The 17,274-nt window shown below is 40.9% G+C and overlaps 1 protein-coding gene across 1 annotated transcript in view; it reads left to right on the top strand.

Moving 5' to 3' along the window:
* The window catches only part of DHRS9 (dehydrogenase/reductase 9), a gene marked incomplete at its 3' end in the record, with an annotated part of 43,692 nt that extends 29,395 nt beyond the window's left edge, over positions 1-14,297 (top strand). The window contains 9 exon segments of the mRNA XM_082311467.1: positions 870-1,033; positions 1,908-2,130; positions 5,324-5,378; positions 9,532-9,798; positions 9,802-9,823; positions 9,826-9,861; positions 11,517-11,775; positions 13,037-13,200; positions 14,047-14,297. Coding sequence (XP_082167593.1) covers positions 870-1,033; positions 1,908-2,130; positions 5,324-5,378; positions 9,532-9,798; positions 9,802-9,823; positions 9,826-9,861; positions 11,517-11,775; positions 13,037-13,200; positions 14,047-14,297 — 1,441 coding nt within the window.
* Between the last annotated feature and the right edge of the window lie 2,977 nt (positions 14,298-17,274).

The raw sequence follows: 17,274 nt of genomic DNA, 5'->3' as shown, positions 1-17,274 counted from the left end.
AAAACATCCGTGTGTTATCAACATTATTCTCATACTAAATCCAAACCACAGCACTATACCAGCTACTAAGAAGAAAACTAACTCTATCCCAGCTGAAACCAGGATGAATATGAACCTAATTCTCCTAATTGAAAAGTGCACCTAGAAACTCCCAGCAGCTGCCCATCCATAAAAAATACATACCATGAGTTATTGCATGATAGTAACTTCTGTCTGAGCTTTGTTCTCCAAAGGGTCTTCTCTTAGTTATGCCGATCATTAGAGAGATCTAGAGAACATAGCAAACTAATCCTGGGGACCACCATGGCTGCTTCTTGTAGCACAGACAGGGAGCGATCTGTGTGCCATTTTATATATAGTGCCATATATATTATATATTATATATTTTATATATAGTGCCATATAGTGCCATTTTATATACTGGGACACTTACACAGGGCTGACAGATATGAGATGGGGCCAGAAGGAACTGTATCAATCTGGACCATCAGCCAGGGGTCGAGAGGGATTCCCTAAGACATGTAAAATGGCTCTACATACTTGCATTTAGGCAGCCAGCCAGTCTTACAGACAAGTCAGATGATAACTAATGAGCTACTGCAAGGTGACCTAGGGTGTGAAATACACTATGCCAGCAACTGCACAGTCACTGCCCATGCATGTTCTCACTCCATGAAGCAGGTAAGATAGTTCATCCCTCTTTCATTTAGGGATAATAAGCTGAAAGTTCACAACCATGAACAAACCTCACAGGTTTTGTGTGCTGCTGTGCCATGTAAATACAGAAATAAAAGTGTTAGTACAGAAAAAAATCCCACAGTATTAAAAATAATGTCTAATGCAATGAAATCATTGGGCTGTCTTTGCAGGAGAGATATGAAAGCTTTTGGAGTTAAGGTTTGTTGCATTCGACCTGGACTGTTCAAAACAGGATTAACCAATCCAGCAAAGATTATGAAAGAGAAGGAGGTTATTTGGAATAAGCTTCCCCCTGATATTAAAAAGCAATATGGAGAAGAATATTTTCAGAAAGGTGAGGCAATTCCCAGACATTTGTGTCAAAGGAGCAATGCATTTCTTGCTGAGAAAGCCTTGCAAAGTAGCATTATATCTTTTAATTATTCTGACTTTTTGGAATGACTGTGATGTGAAAAGTTACTCTTCAAATGCATCTGCATCACAATACGACTATCTGCACAAAGGACTTGTTCTGGGAAGCTTTATTCAAATCTCAGTTAAAGATTAATTATTCGTGTTGGCATGAAGCTTTTGAGCAAACTCCCAAACAGAAAAACTTTTATCTGATGATGTAATCAATGTGCTCAACGTGTTTTTCTGTCATTATTGTTTATTTATTTAGTAATCAAATAGGGATCAATTCCCTTTGCTTCTGCTAGCCCCAGTGGTGATGAAGCCATTCAGGACCTGTCTGAGAGACACTTGCTAAGCCTGCTTGAACAGGGGCTGCTTGTCTTTTGATCCTTGGACTTTCTTGTCCCTCAAATTTCTGCTTTACAATTGTGTTTCACAACTTTCCACAAAGCAATTTCCTTACTACAAGAGACTCATTTACAACTACAGTATTTCTGTTTCCTTTTGCCTCCTATATAGTTATGTTCATTCTGAGCTACTGTCAATGCTGGTTGCCTGTCCTCAGACCATACAGGCCCAGTTTTGCCATAACTGTTCCACAGTTAAGGATAACTAGACTGTTCTTGGGGTCAACTATATCACAAGGGCATTATGGATGGGGACTTGGTCGTCAGAAACTGCTACAAATTCTTGTGTAGGGAGAAACAAGACATACCAATTCCTTAGTGAAATTGCACAGATCAGTGTGGGGGGAAGAGTTACAAGTCACCTTGCCTGGCTGTCTCTAAATGATCTTGTTTTTTTGAGCTTTACAGATGCAGCAAAGAAAGAAAAGCTGTCCAAGATCTGTCTTAACAAGGACATTTCACCAGTTGTTCAGTGCATGGAGCATGCCCTAACAAGCCTCCATCCACGTACCCATTACGTTGTTGGGCAGGATGCTAAATTGTTTTGGAACCCCCTCTCAAGAATGCCAGTGGTTATACAAGACTTCCTACTGCTGCGGAACAGAATAGAGCTTGCAGTTTCCCATGCAAAGTAAATATTTGCCAATATATCCCGCATCACAAACAAGGCTGATTCTACAAGATCTGTCCTTTATATCAGCATAATACAAACTATACATGAAATACACATGCATTCCCTATAAATGTAAGAAATACTTCTATTCTCCAGTATCTGCTACTATTAAAAAACCTATTACCTTATTTCATTTTACTTTAAGGTGCTCAGTTTCAGAACTCTTGAAGGCTCCAGTTTTCACAAAGATCCATAAGACAAAAATATCCCAGGAAAACAGGGAATGTGGCTTTAAGTCCCTACAGCAGGAAAAGTTCAGTCGTCTCAGGCAGAAGAGGGAGTGGAAACAGGGCCTTCCTCTGGGAGAAGTGGACTCGTGCAATATAAACTAGGAAGGAGGGCAGAAAATCCTCTTCCTGATACTGCTTTCTTTAGCAGTCACCCCTATTCAGTTTTGAGGCCAAGGAAACTGTGGTTGCCTTTCCTTGGTACAGTCCTAACTGGAGAGAGAGCAAAATAAAGTGCCCAAGTCATTGAGCTGATTGGTATTCACACCCCTTCCTACTCACAGGACTTTGCAAGGCTTAGGTGAGGCATTTTGCTAGTCAGCATGCTAAATCTTGAAGATCTCTAAAGTCCAGCTCTACCCCGCTGTTGTAAAGGATCCATAGCTACAAACGTACACTGTGGATCCAATTACAGGGGCCCAGTACCTGCAATTAAGGTAGTGAAGAGCTAAGGCGTTCTTTAATTAAAAAAAAAAAAATCTGAGCTTGCAAGACTTCAAGTCTGGGAGCTATTTCTTGGCATAAAAATAATAGCCCTGTGTTTTGTGAGATGCTAAGTAATTCCTGTGGAGAGGTGCTGCTCTTGTTCAATTCCTGACACAAGTGCCTGTTAAGACCTGGCTCCGCTGGAATTAATCATGGCAAGGTGCTTGAGAACTGCAGAGACCCCACGTTGAGCCTGTAACTGCGCGTTGCTCAGGAAGCCATTTTCGACTGCCATGGAAACTACTCAACGATGAAACAAATGCTTTTATGCTGGTGAATTTGCTGTACATGATCGGGCTAAAGAGCAAGTTACCCGGTGGCTATCCAAATAGTGCTGGTTTTCAATTTAGTTTCTGTGGAGCTTGCAAAACATCAATTCTACTTTTCTCAGTGCAGCTTATGCTTAGGCTTTAGTGGGCTCATTTGATTTATATCTCAGTTATCTGAATAAGTTATTCCTTCTAGAGCAGGTTTGAGGTGAATGCCTCTCAACTGGCTACTCTTACTGAGGTACTGATGGCATTGCTGTAGTAGACTTTATTTTAAAACCAACTTTCTGTCAATAAAAGTGACAGAAAACTAAGTTTTCTTTATTTAACATTTAATCCAAAGGCTGTTTTGTGGCTGTTTGGTGAGTTAGTAACTTCCCTGTCCCAATCAGCATGAGCTGCTACCTTTCCAGGCAAGGTATCAGTCCATCCCTGTCAGTGAAATTCTTGTCTCCTGCAGAGCAGGCAGCTCCGGGCCCTAGGGATGTGAATCTTGTCCTCTGAACTTAGCACACAGCCCTGGTGTCATTTCACACAGAGCCTTTCTAGAAGCTAAAGCTTCCCCCACACACACACCACCACCAAGATTACTCAGCCAAAAGTGATTAGGGAGAAAAAAAGATAATATGAAATGATACCACCTACTCTGATCTTTATCTTCAGAAATTACAGTTTGGTTGGTTTGATTCAGTCCCTGTCAGACCACAAGTATACTGGCAGCTGCTGGAAGACAGTAGTACTGCAAAGGTTAACATTTAAAGGAAAATACAAACAGAATTTGGGACAGGGCACACTAGCTGTAAATATATTATTTAAATTAGAAATGCAGGAAAAATATCAGCTACTCAGTGTATTACTTCTCACTGTATGGAGGGCTGGATTCTACTGGCATTTTCTTTCCTGGAACCAGACGCCTCGTTTACTCAAATGCCAGCAACAAAAGCCAGTGACTTTGGGAAATGAGCAAACCACAGTGTGCTCTGCTATGATTATCAAAACCTGTCCGGCAAAAGAAGCAAGACTTTCCAGGCCCAAGCCAAAATGAGCAGGGAAACTGGAGGGGGAAGAGCTACCCACCAAGCAGAGGATGAACCAACAACTCTGCAGCTCCTTGCAGGGAGCAGCCGGACAGGGGTCACCAGCCAGTCTGGGACGGGCTGCCATTGCCACGGTCTGCTCAACTGAACGGGACCAGAGCACTTCCAGCTCCATCCTATCACCTTGCTTGGTTTCCCCAGTTTTAACTTCCTTCTCATTCAGCTAGTTTCAAATCAATTTTCATAAAAAGCTTATTCATTCATTCTGCTGTTGAGAAAGGTCTTTGCCCAAGCCTCCTCACTTCCTGCAGCATCCGGCACTGCACAGCACTGTGAATGGGGAGGCGTGAAGAGTGGGGAAAAGGAGTTCTGCTTACAGGTCTATGCAACAGCACTCAGAGCTGGATCAGAAGTGCCCAGCAGACTCCGGGCCAGGCAGCAAACAAACAAGCAGCCTAGCAGTCATATGTTAGAGTCTTTTCCCATGCAAACTGTAGAGCTTCTGTTTGCACAGTTTGTAGAATTTGAGCTTTTATTTGAAAAACATTGCTTAGTTACTCAGGCAATTGATTTGTGCAAAAAGCTGCCCCTAGACTAGAAAAAATAATTTCATCCCTGAAAGTTTTCACACACAAGGATGTATCTTAAAAGATTAAGTCATATCAATAACAACTCGCTCACATGCAGGAGAAAAGGTGGAGGTCTGAACCAAGCCCTGTTAAATCAATGGAAAGACTCCTGCTGGTTTCAAGACAAAGCACAGATCAGTCCTTCCCAGCTGAGCAGATTAGTTCTCCCTAATAAGTCTTGACAGTCCCCCAGGCTCTGTAGATTACTATATATCAGCAGCAATGCTTATACAACATCGGTAGGATAGACAGGCATGGAGCGCATACAGAAGATTTAATATCAAGTAAGTCCCTAAAGTAGAAGCGTCACAGCACAAGTCATTATCAACAGCAGGGAGAGGGGCTGTGCTTGTCAGCTGATATACAGTGATCAGAAAGCACCACCAAACAGAATTTACAGTGAGATTTTTCTGGGAACTATCACCATGCGAGTCTTGGTGCAGAAGCTTATGAGTTTGACTTGGGCAGTTCCTATGTTCTGATGCTGGAAATAACTGGCGAAGGCAACCCGTGAGCACCTGGAGGTACAGACCGAGCTTGCAGATGTCTCCCCAGAATGTGAGTACCGGCACAAAACCAGAACACGTGTCTATCGTTATAGTGAGCAGTACCCATTACATGCATTTGCAGAATAGCTAAGAGAACAAATTAAGCACTTGTTTTTGAGTGCACAGACAAGAGAACATGCAATTCCTTCCTTTCTGGAATAATTTTAACAATTGTTGCTTATCTAAGCACCTACAGCGTCTGAATAAAATGCTAACTCAGAAATGTTCTTCCCAACATCTGCAATCTTTCTCTACTCCTTTATTTTGAATTACTGGGTCAGTTACCTAAGAGTTTACAGGGTTTTATTTTCCTGGGTCTTTGGAGTGCGAGTCATACAAGGAAAAATACAATCGTGATGAGAAATCAGCCCCCATTGTACCAGAATACATTAATCTCCCTGCAAAATGCTGAGTAGGAGAGTTTAGAGATGCATTTCTTTTAAGGTGACATTAATGAAGATTGTAAGTTATCTGTTGACCACCAAACTGAATTACCACACTTCCATTTTTACACAGCATACAAAAAAGCACTCCATTTCCATGAAACAAAAGTGCAAAGCCCTGCACGTGCAAGAATAACCCACCTACGAGTGGGAGATGTGATGTGTTTGTGCCTGCATATTTGTTCAGTTTGTTAACTGAAGACCAGGGGGTTTGTAGCTCTGGCAGGATGACCAATTATTAAAGTTTGTACTTATTAGACTCAACCCCAATCCCTAAATTTCCCCTTGGCAGTTCTTCCTCAGCATGCCTGGCAGGTCACTCTAACCCATGGCAGAGCACTGATTTCTGGAGGTTTGCACTGCCAGCACAGTGGCAGATGAAGGAATCCAAAGCACACCCAGACCCCAAACCTCACCCCAACCTGAGGTTCTTTGGCACAACAACCAAAGCAAACTTGCTGTGGGAGTAAAACAGTAACACCCCCCTTCAATATGGTCTATGTGCTACAGTTTCCTTTAGTGCAGAGAAGCAGAGGGATGCTGTATTTTGCAGTCGTCTTAAGGATCTTAAAGGGCTCTCAGTGTAGTCATGCTGCTTTTTTCTAAAATCAATTGCTTTTATAATGGCACTTGTCTAGGTGTAAGAAGCCAAGCACTATCCCAAGAGTTGTCAATTTGCCAGGCAAATATCAAAGTTTTAATGGAAAGTAGAATTTGCCCTTAGCTGTTTACTGGCTACATTAGTAATCAGAATTCAATATTTATGAAGATATATCAATACTCTTGAAATATCAGGCTGACATTTTCTCTGGAAACACACTCTTTGCCACTCCAGGCAGCTGTTTCAAAATCGATATGCCCCTGGAAGACAAGTGGATTTTTTAGTGCTCCACAATTATCAAACAAGAAATATTTTGCCTAACATTGTACATTCACAGAACTAGACAATTTTCTTGGAAGAAAGCTCCAACTTAGACTATTTATTTTGATTCTGACCCCAGACTCCTTCCAGCAGCAATGACATCATCTGGCAGAATAAATACTGGCAGAAGGCTCCAGCAGAGCAAAACCTGCCATGGTGCTCAGCACCGAATGTCCGTGTGTTACTAGAGGAGGAGCACTGGTACTCGGGGAGAACTAGGCAGTTGGGGATTACAGGCTTAGGAACACTAGTCCAGGGCTGACAGGGGAGAGAGGAACAGCAGAGGCTCCACACAGTGACTCAGCGGTTGCCCCTAGAGCCCCTTGTCTTACAGCGCTTCTGTGCCAATTATTGCTACCTAAACACAGGGAATAACACTAACCAGAGCAGTCCCAGGTGTTTCTCTTACAGGAGCCAAGTAGGCATCCTGGCCAGACAGTCCAGGAGTTCTCCACAGAGCCCAGTTCCAAATTTAACCTGCTTTCCAGTAGTGCAAGCTCACTGTGCGCTGCTTCCTCCCTACAGCACAGCCAAGGAAGGAAGGTATGATTTACAGCTCCTGTTTCCAATTAGGTTAATCTTTTCCCAAAATCTCTAATGATTTAATTTAATTTTGTATTGGGAAAAAGGTGAATTAAGTCCTAAAATGATATATCGCAGCACTACCTTGCTGAGTAGCTTGCTGAGATTTACTGGCGTGGGGTTACAACAGTCTGCTGGTAGCAACTCATCTCTCTCTTTGTGTCTAGATCAGCTCCGAATTCTAAATCAGCAGTCAAAGGAAATGTCATTGCCTGGCATGTCTTTGCAAATGGACTAGGGGTATCTATGATCAGCTGCTGCAGCATCCTGTTTTCAGACTTTATTTTACAACACAGAAGCTTGAATTCGCCTGAGCTCTTTCACACAGTTTTAATGGCACTTTGTCAGAGCACACTCTGTGACTCCTCTCAGAGAAATGTCACCAACTCAGTGAAACATTACAAAGATGATTCCAAAGTGCACACATTCAGGAACGCTACGGTCCTTGTCAGACTTAACAGAGACATTCACAGCAAAAAAGCCAAGTATCTAAGTGAAGTACCTGAACTAGAGGGCCAATTACATCAGCCTCAAAACAACAGTGAGATGGGTCACTAAAATAACGCTGTGACCCAGGGACCAATCTAACACCTCAAAAATTCAGTGGGAGCCTCCCTGTGGATTGTAGTGGAAGGGGAAGCAAACTCTTATCTGTATATATTTGCTTAACATTTTAAAATCAGAGAGCGTTAAGTCCGAAGTCCACATTGATGGCTACTGAGGCACCCAACTATGTAAAATAAGATCATTAAGTGGCAATGAATGTGGTCACTTGTTATCATTTATCAGCTATGTGACTGATTTAATTACTTAGAGTCCCACATTCATTCACTATCAGATTCTGATATTCCTTCCATTCCTACTTGGTGAGGTGACAGCAAAATTTAGAATCAGAATAAATCCAAATCACTCCATGAACTCAGTAGGAAAAAGAACACCAGATGGGCTTTAGCAACCAGGCCTAATACATTGGGCTTCCTTTAACATTCCTGTCTTAAGGTAGCAAGGATGTTACACAAAAATCAACCAAATGAATGCTTAACTTCAGACAGCTATGAGTTAAAGACCCCTTCCTCTTTGAGCACTTTCAGGATGTAAAAATAATCACAAATTCCTTTTTTTTTTTTTTTTTTTAGTATCACTTCATTCTTTGAATACAATCACATTTTAAAGGCCAGATGTCTGCACCTCTACGCATATGTAGGTAACTAGAGCCTAGGTGACTGCTTAGCACCTCTAAAAAAGTTTCTCTTTAACAGGATGTCCGGAAAATGCTTACCAGCCTTCCCATAAATATTGGTTTTAATTAATTATTTTGGTTTAATTCTTGCACAAACCAAAAGTACAAATAGAAAAACAGTAATCAATCATGAAGATTTTAGATGGCAAGAACTGTATTCTACATTTATCAAAAATTTTTCTAATAAGCAAACATTATCCTCCCCACCGGAGTTAGGAAACCTTGTGTTCCCTCAGTGCTTTTTTTTTTTGAGGGCAACATATCCATGCATTTCCCCATTTCTTTATACAAACACACTTCCTATATAATATATTCTACTGTGCTGCTTATCAGTGCTAAACGGCAATGAGGAAGGAGACAGAAGGCTCAGGCACTGCCCCAAAGTCTACCTTGTCTAAGAGGCAGAAAGCAGACCACTCGCCATCACACAACACAAGTCACACAAAAAATTAGTCATCAGACCCACCACTACAGCTTAGGCTTTTCTGGTTGTTCTTGGCGTCACTCTGCTTCTGTGCTACAGATTAGAAGAGCAGCCTGGGTGGCATCATACAGGCAAAGAGAATCATCCTTCTTCCCAGAGGAATTCCTCTCTCCAGTATTAGCACAAATAATCACCAGTGTCCACAAAAAAACCCAGACGCTACTATGAGAACCAATGCAGTCATTCCTTTCAGTCTGAAACATTCTGAAAGGACAGGGCTAACTAGAAAGATTGGTCAGTCAAAGCTTGAAAACAGTGGAACTCTATTGAAAAAGAGGATAGGGAAGGTTTTGCCAAGGCTCGTATTATTCATGGATCCCGATCACATTGTGCCAAAGTTTCCACCCCTGCTCTCCCCCAACTTACAGCGAGCTGGAAGGGCTGCAACCAGAAACAAAGCCCCTTAGGGGAATTGTGTCTGAGGAGGTTGGGGGGTTGGCTGAGCACATTTGCTTCATTGCATTTCTAGATCATTAACTTAATTGCTTGTAGCTCTCATTTTCAGACTCACTGCACATAGCAATCTTGGCTTCCATACTTTCTCTTATGATTTACTGGCTCATCAGAGACAGTCACAGGGTGAGAAACCTGAGTGGAAAGCATGTCTTCATAACAGCCTGTGACACCAGACTTGGAAACTCACTGGCTAAACGGCTTGACAAAAGGGGATTTTGTGTCATTGCTGCATGTGCCACAGAAAAAGGAGGCCAAGAGCTACGATCTTGCTCCTCACTCTCACTGAAGACAGTGAACCTGAACTGAGCTGACTCCAACAGCATTGCCAGGCTTTGGTGTTTGTGACCAAAGAGACAGCTGGCAAGAGTAAGTGGCAAGGTAATTTCCCCAAAAAACGATTCAATAGAACCAAATCTGGTCTAGCCAGAAGTTCTGGTGCCTCTCCACTCTCCGCAGAGGCATTTTTCATCTTACTGATAAAACACATTCACTCTCCAGTTCTGTAATTTCTCAGTTCAGAGAGATTCTCTCCATCAATGCTTTTGGGCTTCCCCTCGCTTTCACCAGCAGGGTGCCTAAAAATCTAGTTGCTCAGTATGTTGTTGCTCAGTCTCTATTTGCTCAGTCTAGATCATTCCCAGGTGTGTTTTTTAGACTCTTTTTGGTGCAGTTGAAGAATCTCAGTGGGCGGAAGGTGCTAAATGGTACCAGAAAGAACTTTCTTGACAATAAAACCAGCCCACCCAATTAAAAATGGACGGTGTAGGCCTTCTTCAGCCCTCCTCTAGTAAGCAGAAGAGTGTTTTTGCATGGCTGAATAAGTCTGACTTTTGCAATGCACACAACAACAATTGCACTGACTCTAACAATTAAACACTTGCCGTTTCAGCCAGTTTTCTTAGAGTTGTTACATAGGTAGCTCTCACTGCTGCTATCATATGCTTCTGAGCACTTGTCTAAAGGAGGAAGAGTTTGTCCTTGGATACCTATGAGTGGAGTCAAAAAACAAGACTTAAGTGTTGGTTTTGGTAAAGGGAGATAAGATCTGTGCAGTAAATATATTCAACAGTGGCGATACATGTTTCTTTCTCAGCACTGATAGCTCAGAGTAGACATTGTTAAGGGCTGCCAAAGGGGATCACAGCACTGCAACTACCAGCTGTAACAGACAGTTATACCAAATATTCAATAGGCTTGTTAATTAATTAACTAGCTAAAACAGCAAAACACATATCTTCTACCAGTAGGACTTTCTCCTCAAAGCTTGTAAAACACTGTTGGCCTCATCATGACAGTTCCAGATCATTCTTGAACGTAGTGACTGAAGGCAAGGAGAACATAATTATTAGTGCTTACCTGCTCCAGCAGGCCCCTGCTTCCAGCTTGTGGAAAGCCACACGTTGTTGGTCAGGGTAACCACTGCTAATGCTGTCACCTCAGTCTGAGAAACCCTTTATGGAGGTTGAGTGCTGGACTTTCGGCCTCTCCCTTCAGGCGCAGGCTGTCCTCAGCAAACTCTTGTAAGCGTCACTTTATCTAAAGTTCCTCAAGTAATTTATAAGGTAGTAAAGCAGTATTAATCAATACACAGGGTAAGGCTAATATTTTTAGAAGCACTGACTAATTCTGCACATCTGGTTCAGACCTTTAGACCCTAAGACAGAAAAATCAGTCTCTTCACTTTTATGTAGACTATCTGATTTTCACAAAAATGTAAGTGTATATTAGGAGCCCACATACTTGAGCAGATCTGGATAATAAAGCCTAATATGGTGTCCTATACCTCCAACCAAAATAGTTTTCCTTTAATACTTTACCCGTGCTCTTTTAGAGTCTTTGCCTAAGGCCTTCAACAAATTTTGCCAGGTCTACAGAGCAGATCTTACAAGCAAACCCCAGACAACTGCATTCATTTCACTGAAGGTTTTGCAGACTGTGTGCTTGGTTCCCAATGCTACATATGAAACTCTAGGGTAAGATATTGCCACATACTGCAATAAATGCTTTTGTAATCCTCTTAGGGCTTTTTGGCTTGGTGAGCAATGCTGAAGGAACAGCACCTGTAGCACCCACTGACTGGCTGAGGATTGAAGACTTCCACTCAGTGCTGGATGTTAGTCTGCTGGGATTGACAGAAATCACGCTCAAGCTTCTGCCGCTTCTGAAAAAAGCTGAGGGAAGAGCAGTCAATCTAATTAACGCCAAAGGCCTCATGGCTTTTGTAGGGGGTAGCTACAGCCTGTCCAAATGGGGCATGGAAGCTTTCTCTGACACCTTACGGTGAGTAGCTAGAAATACATGCATGAATCCAAGAACAGATTCCAGATGTGCTGAGAAAGGGTGACTGTATGTTTGCCCCTCTCATTTTCTCTCTGGAAATCTTGCCTAAAGGGGGAAAGGAAAATAAGAGGATGTTGGTCACTTGTTTGGTATTTCAATCTCCAGCACTACAAACAGACCCACCAGGAAACTGCACTGGGAAAAAATTTCATATCCTGGACAAATGGCTAGCATGCAGCTTTTGGGCATGTGAATCCACTGTGTAGACGAAAGTAAATCAACAGCGTAGTCTGGGCAGAAACCCAGAGTTTCCTGGGCAAGTTGAACTTGCCCACTTACAACCCATTTTATTTTGCTCTAATGCTCCACAACAATCTGAGCTGGGCCATTTCAGGCAGCAACCACATTACCAAAGGCACTTGTAACTTCAGAAAATTAAGCTGATCACCCTTCACTGAAGCCAGTTGTGTTGTACTGCCTTAAGAAGGCTAAGGCCTAGCCTAGTGAGTCAAGTCTTCACAAGGACTAGGAAAGTTGGTTGCAAACCATTATGAATGCTTATATAAAGAAAGTATGTGCCCCAAGGAAATATGATATAAACTAATGGCTAATGTACACGTGCTCCATTCCTTTGCGCACTTTGGAACATAGCTGCCTGGGTCTCCTGAGCTGCCCAGCAAGACAAAGAGGCCATTTTCATCCCAAAGGAATTGCATTACAATTCAAAATTACATAGAGGGAACCACGCTACCAGAAAACACACTAACCTTTATTGCACTAACATTTAATCACTTAATCATAGCCATTTCACCATACAATGGAGAATAAAGTTCTAATCCAATTGAAATTTTTTTTACTTTTACTTTTTCCCAGGCACTTTAATAATCTGTTCCTGTTGGAAGCTGAAATGATGCAACAGTATTTGAAATAGTCAAAAGTTTTAGTTTGATAACACACAGCTAAGATGCATCTGGCTGCTGCATCCTTTCCATCAGTCCAACATAAACCACACAGAAAGCTGTGAATCTACCTGATACTGCTTTTTTTCCTTCAGAGTTAATTGCCTGCTGCACTTTTACAGGATATGTAGCTTTTTCACTGCTCTGAAGCTAATTTGAACATCTCAAAATTATTCTGACATTTGAAGATAAGAATCAAAGTCTCAAATATTCATTTATGTGACAGACTTTCAACTTACTTATCTCAATGGGTATGCCATTATTGGGTGGTCAGGGATGGTTATTGGTTTTTTTTCTTCTAGGATAGAGATGCAGCATTTTGGAGTGAAAGCAAGCATTGTTGAGCATGGTTTCTTTAAGGCAGGAGTAGTTAATTCAGATGTCATCAAGAAATACCTTTTAAGACTTTGGAACAGACCAACTCCTGAGATCAGGGACTCCTACGGAGAAAAATACTTTGTTGAATGTAAGTAGAAAAAGGACTGTATGAAAGCTCGGGGGGGATATTATCAACATATATAAATACCTGAACAGAGGCTGTAAAGACAAAAGAGCCAGGCTTTTTTCAGTGGTGCCCAGGGACAGGACCCAAGGCAATGAGCACACACTGCAACATGGGATGTTCCTGCCAAACATCAGAAAACACGTTTTTACTGTGAGGGTGACTGAGCACTGGCACAGGTTGCCCAGGGGGGTTGTGGAGTCTCCATCCTTGGAGATATTCAAAAGCTGTATGGACATGGTCCTGAGCAACTTGGTCTAGGTGACCCAGCTTAAGCAGCGGGGGTTGGACCAGAAGTCCCTTCCAACCTCAACCAATCTGTGATTCTGTGAACATTTGCTGGACTTCATTAACATTCATTAAGAACCCATTGCTGACTGTTCTGGACTATGTGTATGTTACATGAGGCCTGTGCTATTAGTTCCCGTATGAGATTGGTGAGATGTGATATCATGCTACCATCCTTAGTCCCTCCATACCTGGAGGCAGAAAGCCCAGGGAGAATGAACTGATATGAACATATGCTAAGTTTATGGCTTACTGATATCTGAAAAGTTGTGCTGTGTCATGCTGCACTTACTGTAGGGAACATCTGGCTCACAATATGAGCCAGGGAGGTTTCTGTTTACCAGGCTCTTGGGTATTCTGCAGCCTTTCTGGTCTCTGCTATGCCATAGCTATACTGCTCTCAGAACTTGAGCCAGTACTTTAAAGCAAGCCTGAAGCTGTAGTCAAACCTTTGAATATAAAGAATCCTTTTGCAGAGAATGTTGCATATAAATGCTTTCAGGTTTATTTTCTTCTTTGCAGATATAAAAGCTCAAAGATCATCAGTGAAAAGACTGTGTGACTCTGATATTTCTAAGGTCATAAAATGCATGGAACATGCCCTGATAGCAAAGTACCCCAGGACACGATACAGAGCTGGATGGGATGCAAAGTTCTTTTGGCTGTTTCTCTCCTATGCCCCAAGCTGTTTATCTGACATGCTGCTGTGTATGATGTTTCCAGCTCCAGCAGCTAGCAGGAGATCAGTTCCTGGAGTTCTAATTAACATCTAGTATTGAACCAGTATCAGCTCTGCTGAAATAAATATTCATCCTGTCAAAGCCAGACGTCCTCTTCCTTACCAGTTACCAGACTGCCTAAATTCCTTTCAGAAGACACTTTCTCCACCTCCCACCCCTACTTACCAGGAATTTCTGAGTTTGCAGATAGGCTTGTAAATCCAGCATGTTTTTCAAGGTAATTTTTTATGCTCAGAAATTATACCCCTATAGGATATGCATTCATAAAATATTCAGCTACAAAGCTGGTTAATACTACTCACTCAATAAAAAAAAATAAATAAGAAAAATAAAATCACTGAAAGAATCAGTTTTTCAAGTAGACTTCATCAACATATAGGCTGCTAGTGAACTTGAAACAAAACAATGGCCTTTCAGAACATATATCTTATACATGTACCTTAGGAATGTATTTAGTCAGATTTAGTCATCTGTTTCTTGGGGGGGTTGCTCATGGTCATATTCAGGAGTTGCTAAATTTCACAAGCTTCTGAACACAAGACATGAAATCAAATAATAACAAAGCCCAGCTATTGCAACATATTCCAAAAATTACAATTGCAGTATTTGACCACATCTAATCACCTGACTATTCAACTGCGTAGAGATAAAACACAAGCTATTTTACAGATACGCAGTTACAGGGAAAATCAAAACTACATTGTACTCTGTTACTATGCAAACAGAGTATCCAAACTTCAACTTTTTCCTAATATTAGTATCGTTTATGATGAAAATATTAAAAATAATATGCGTTCACATTTCTTTCATCCTCAGTGTGCTCTGCAAGTTAAAAGGATTATTATTTTACTCATTAGATGAAACAGGTCATTAGCGTATGCTATGGCAAATTATTTCGACTGTACAAAGAGTGTGTTCAGAATGGCAAAATGTTAGCTGAGGTTACTGTGCCTCTTGTACACTATTTCTATCTGTTAAGCTGCTGGCCAGAGGCTCAGAAACTGGTTTTCCTAGAAATATTAAAATTGAAGGGGTAAAGGTTTTATTTGCTAAAGAACTGTGCTGGTGATTAATCATTAATGTGCAATTCAATTAAGCTTACAAAAATACCATGTGCAGGTCAGAACTCCAAATGTAAGAAAAGGAGTTTCATCACTCTGTGTGTGAGAGAGGGCGCGTGTGTGTGTGTTTGTACATGTGCAAGAACGGGACAGAATGTAAAAAGTGTTTAGTAACCTTTAAGTATTTCATTGAGGTTCTATTCTTTGGCAAATGGCTTCAAGAATAAATTTATTTTACTTCATTTCATGACAAATACCTGCAGAGAGATAGTTCTCTCTATCTGGCCTGTATCTATCTATCTATCTGGCCTGTATCTATTCTATCTACGGCTGTAGAGAGAATCTGCGTGAAAACACTTAATGGTATAATTTATCAGCCCTATAGAGGCAGATTACAGAAAGGTGCTGAAATCTCTAAAAATCAACCTCCTTTGAAACAGAATGAGTCCAGAATTCAAGAATCCAAGCAGGGACGGTCCTCATAAGGGAAAAAGAATACAAGTGAAAAAACAGAGTTAGGAGTAGAATCTGAAGCTTCTGTTGAACAACGTACCAAAAATTAAATTTTACATAATCAGAAGGGTACATTGCGGTATGCTACTGAGAGGAAGAGGCTCAGTTGAAGCTTAGGAATCCTTCACCATCAGATATGTTAAACAAGCAAATCTACATACTACCTACCTACACAGTATCCCAGGGATGGTTTTCTTCCACATCTGAAAAATTAAAATTCTTGCGGGGGGTGGGGGGAGGGGTATCTCTGGTACATGGCTGACAGAGTAGCAGTTTTCTCCAAAACTGGTTCCAGATCTTCCTGTTGACAAAGACTATTCACAAAACTGAATCTACTTTTTCTTGTGGTATGCAACTGGAGGCAAGTCTTGTGGAAATGTTAGCCCTGCCTTCTCTCTTTAAAAAACATTGTGAACTCTTTCCTTAATAACAGCAACCTGCTTTTCAACCTTTCAAAGAAATCCTTTCTCATAGCCTTACAGGTGTGTATGCTATGTCCCAGATTCTAAGGAATTTTCTACATTAAAGCACTCAGATATGTAAGTTGATTGAACTAAGGTTTTAATCGCTTATGTCCATACTACCTTGATAGTCAGGCTCTTTCAATCAATAATAAAGATTTTCCTGTTTCAAGGGCCAGTTTATTTAGTGTGTGTAATGGGGCAGTTTTCACACTTACAGTGATACAATGTCAGTGATGTTATATCAAGAACTTTAGACAGTTGTGTGAAACAGTAAGCACTATTCTTATTTGACTTTATCTAAAGCACTGTTGTTTTCATCTGAGAGTGCACTGAAGTCTCCACAACTGAGAAAAGTACATAAAGCCTTGACACAAATTCTGGAATAAGGATGTGATAAAATAATACATTTATTAGATTTATTCAGCAGCATCATTTTCCAATTGTCTTTTCTAATCAAAGTACATTACAAAGAAATTATAAGCATTCTAATCAGAAATAGTATAAATTTTGAGAACTCAGATATAAAACAATCAAATAGCAGAAGTCTCAATGATTAAAACTTTAGGAATCTTTAAATTATATGAATAGCTAGCCAGGAATGCTGAATAACATGTTCCTGCAGTGGTACTCAGAGTTTCCTCAAATTGTTCATGTTGTGGAAACTACCTTGGCTAATTAATAGAAAAGCTAATAAGATGTACAGTATATTCTGATGGAAGGTTATAGAAATAACCAGAAAACTAAAAAGACTGCATTAGTAGAAATTGTTTCCCTTTCTATTAATGTCCACCTCAGGAAATAAATAGTCAATAAAATTAATTTTTCACATTAAAAACCTGAATAATTTTTTAAATGAACCAATATGTTCCATATATTGCTGTTTGGAAATAAGCTGTTATAGAAATCTAGCTACTTCATTTAATAGTACAAATTACTTCCAGAGACTCCAGCCAAGAACAGAGCTATTCCATT

This window comes from Platalea leucorodia (assembly GCF_965183815.1).
Source record: "Platalea leucorodia genome assembly, chromosome: 5".
Taxonomy (NCBI): domain Eukaryota; kingdom Metazoa; phylum Chordata; class Aves; order Pelecaniformes; family Threskiornithidae; genus Platalea; species Platalea leucorodia.
This window is presented reverse-complemented; position numbering and strand designations above follow the sequence as displayed.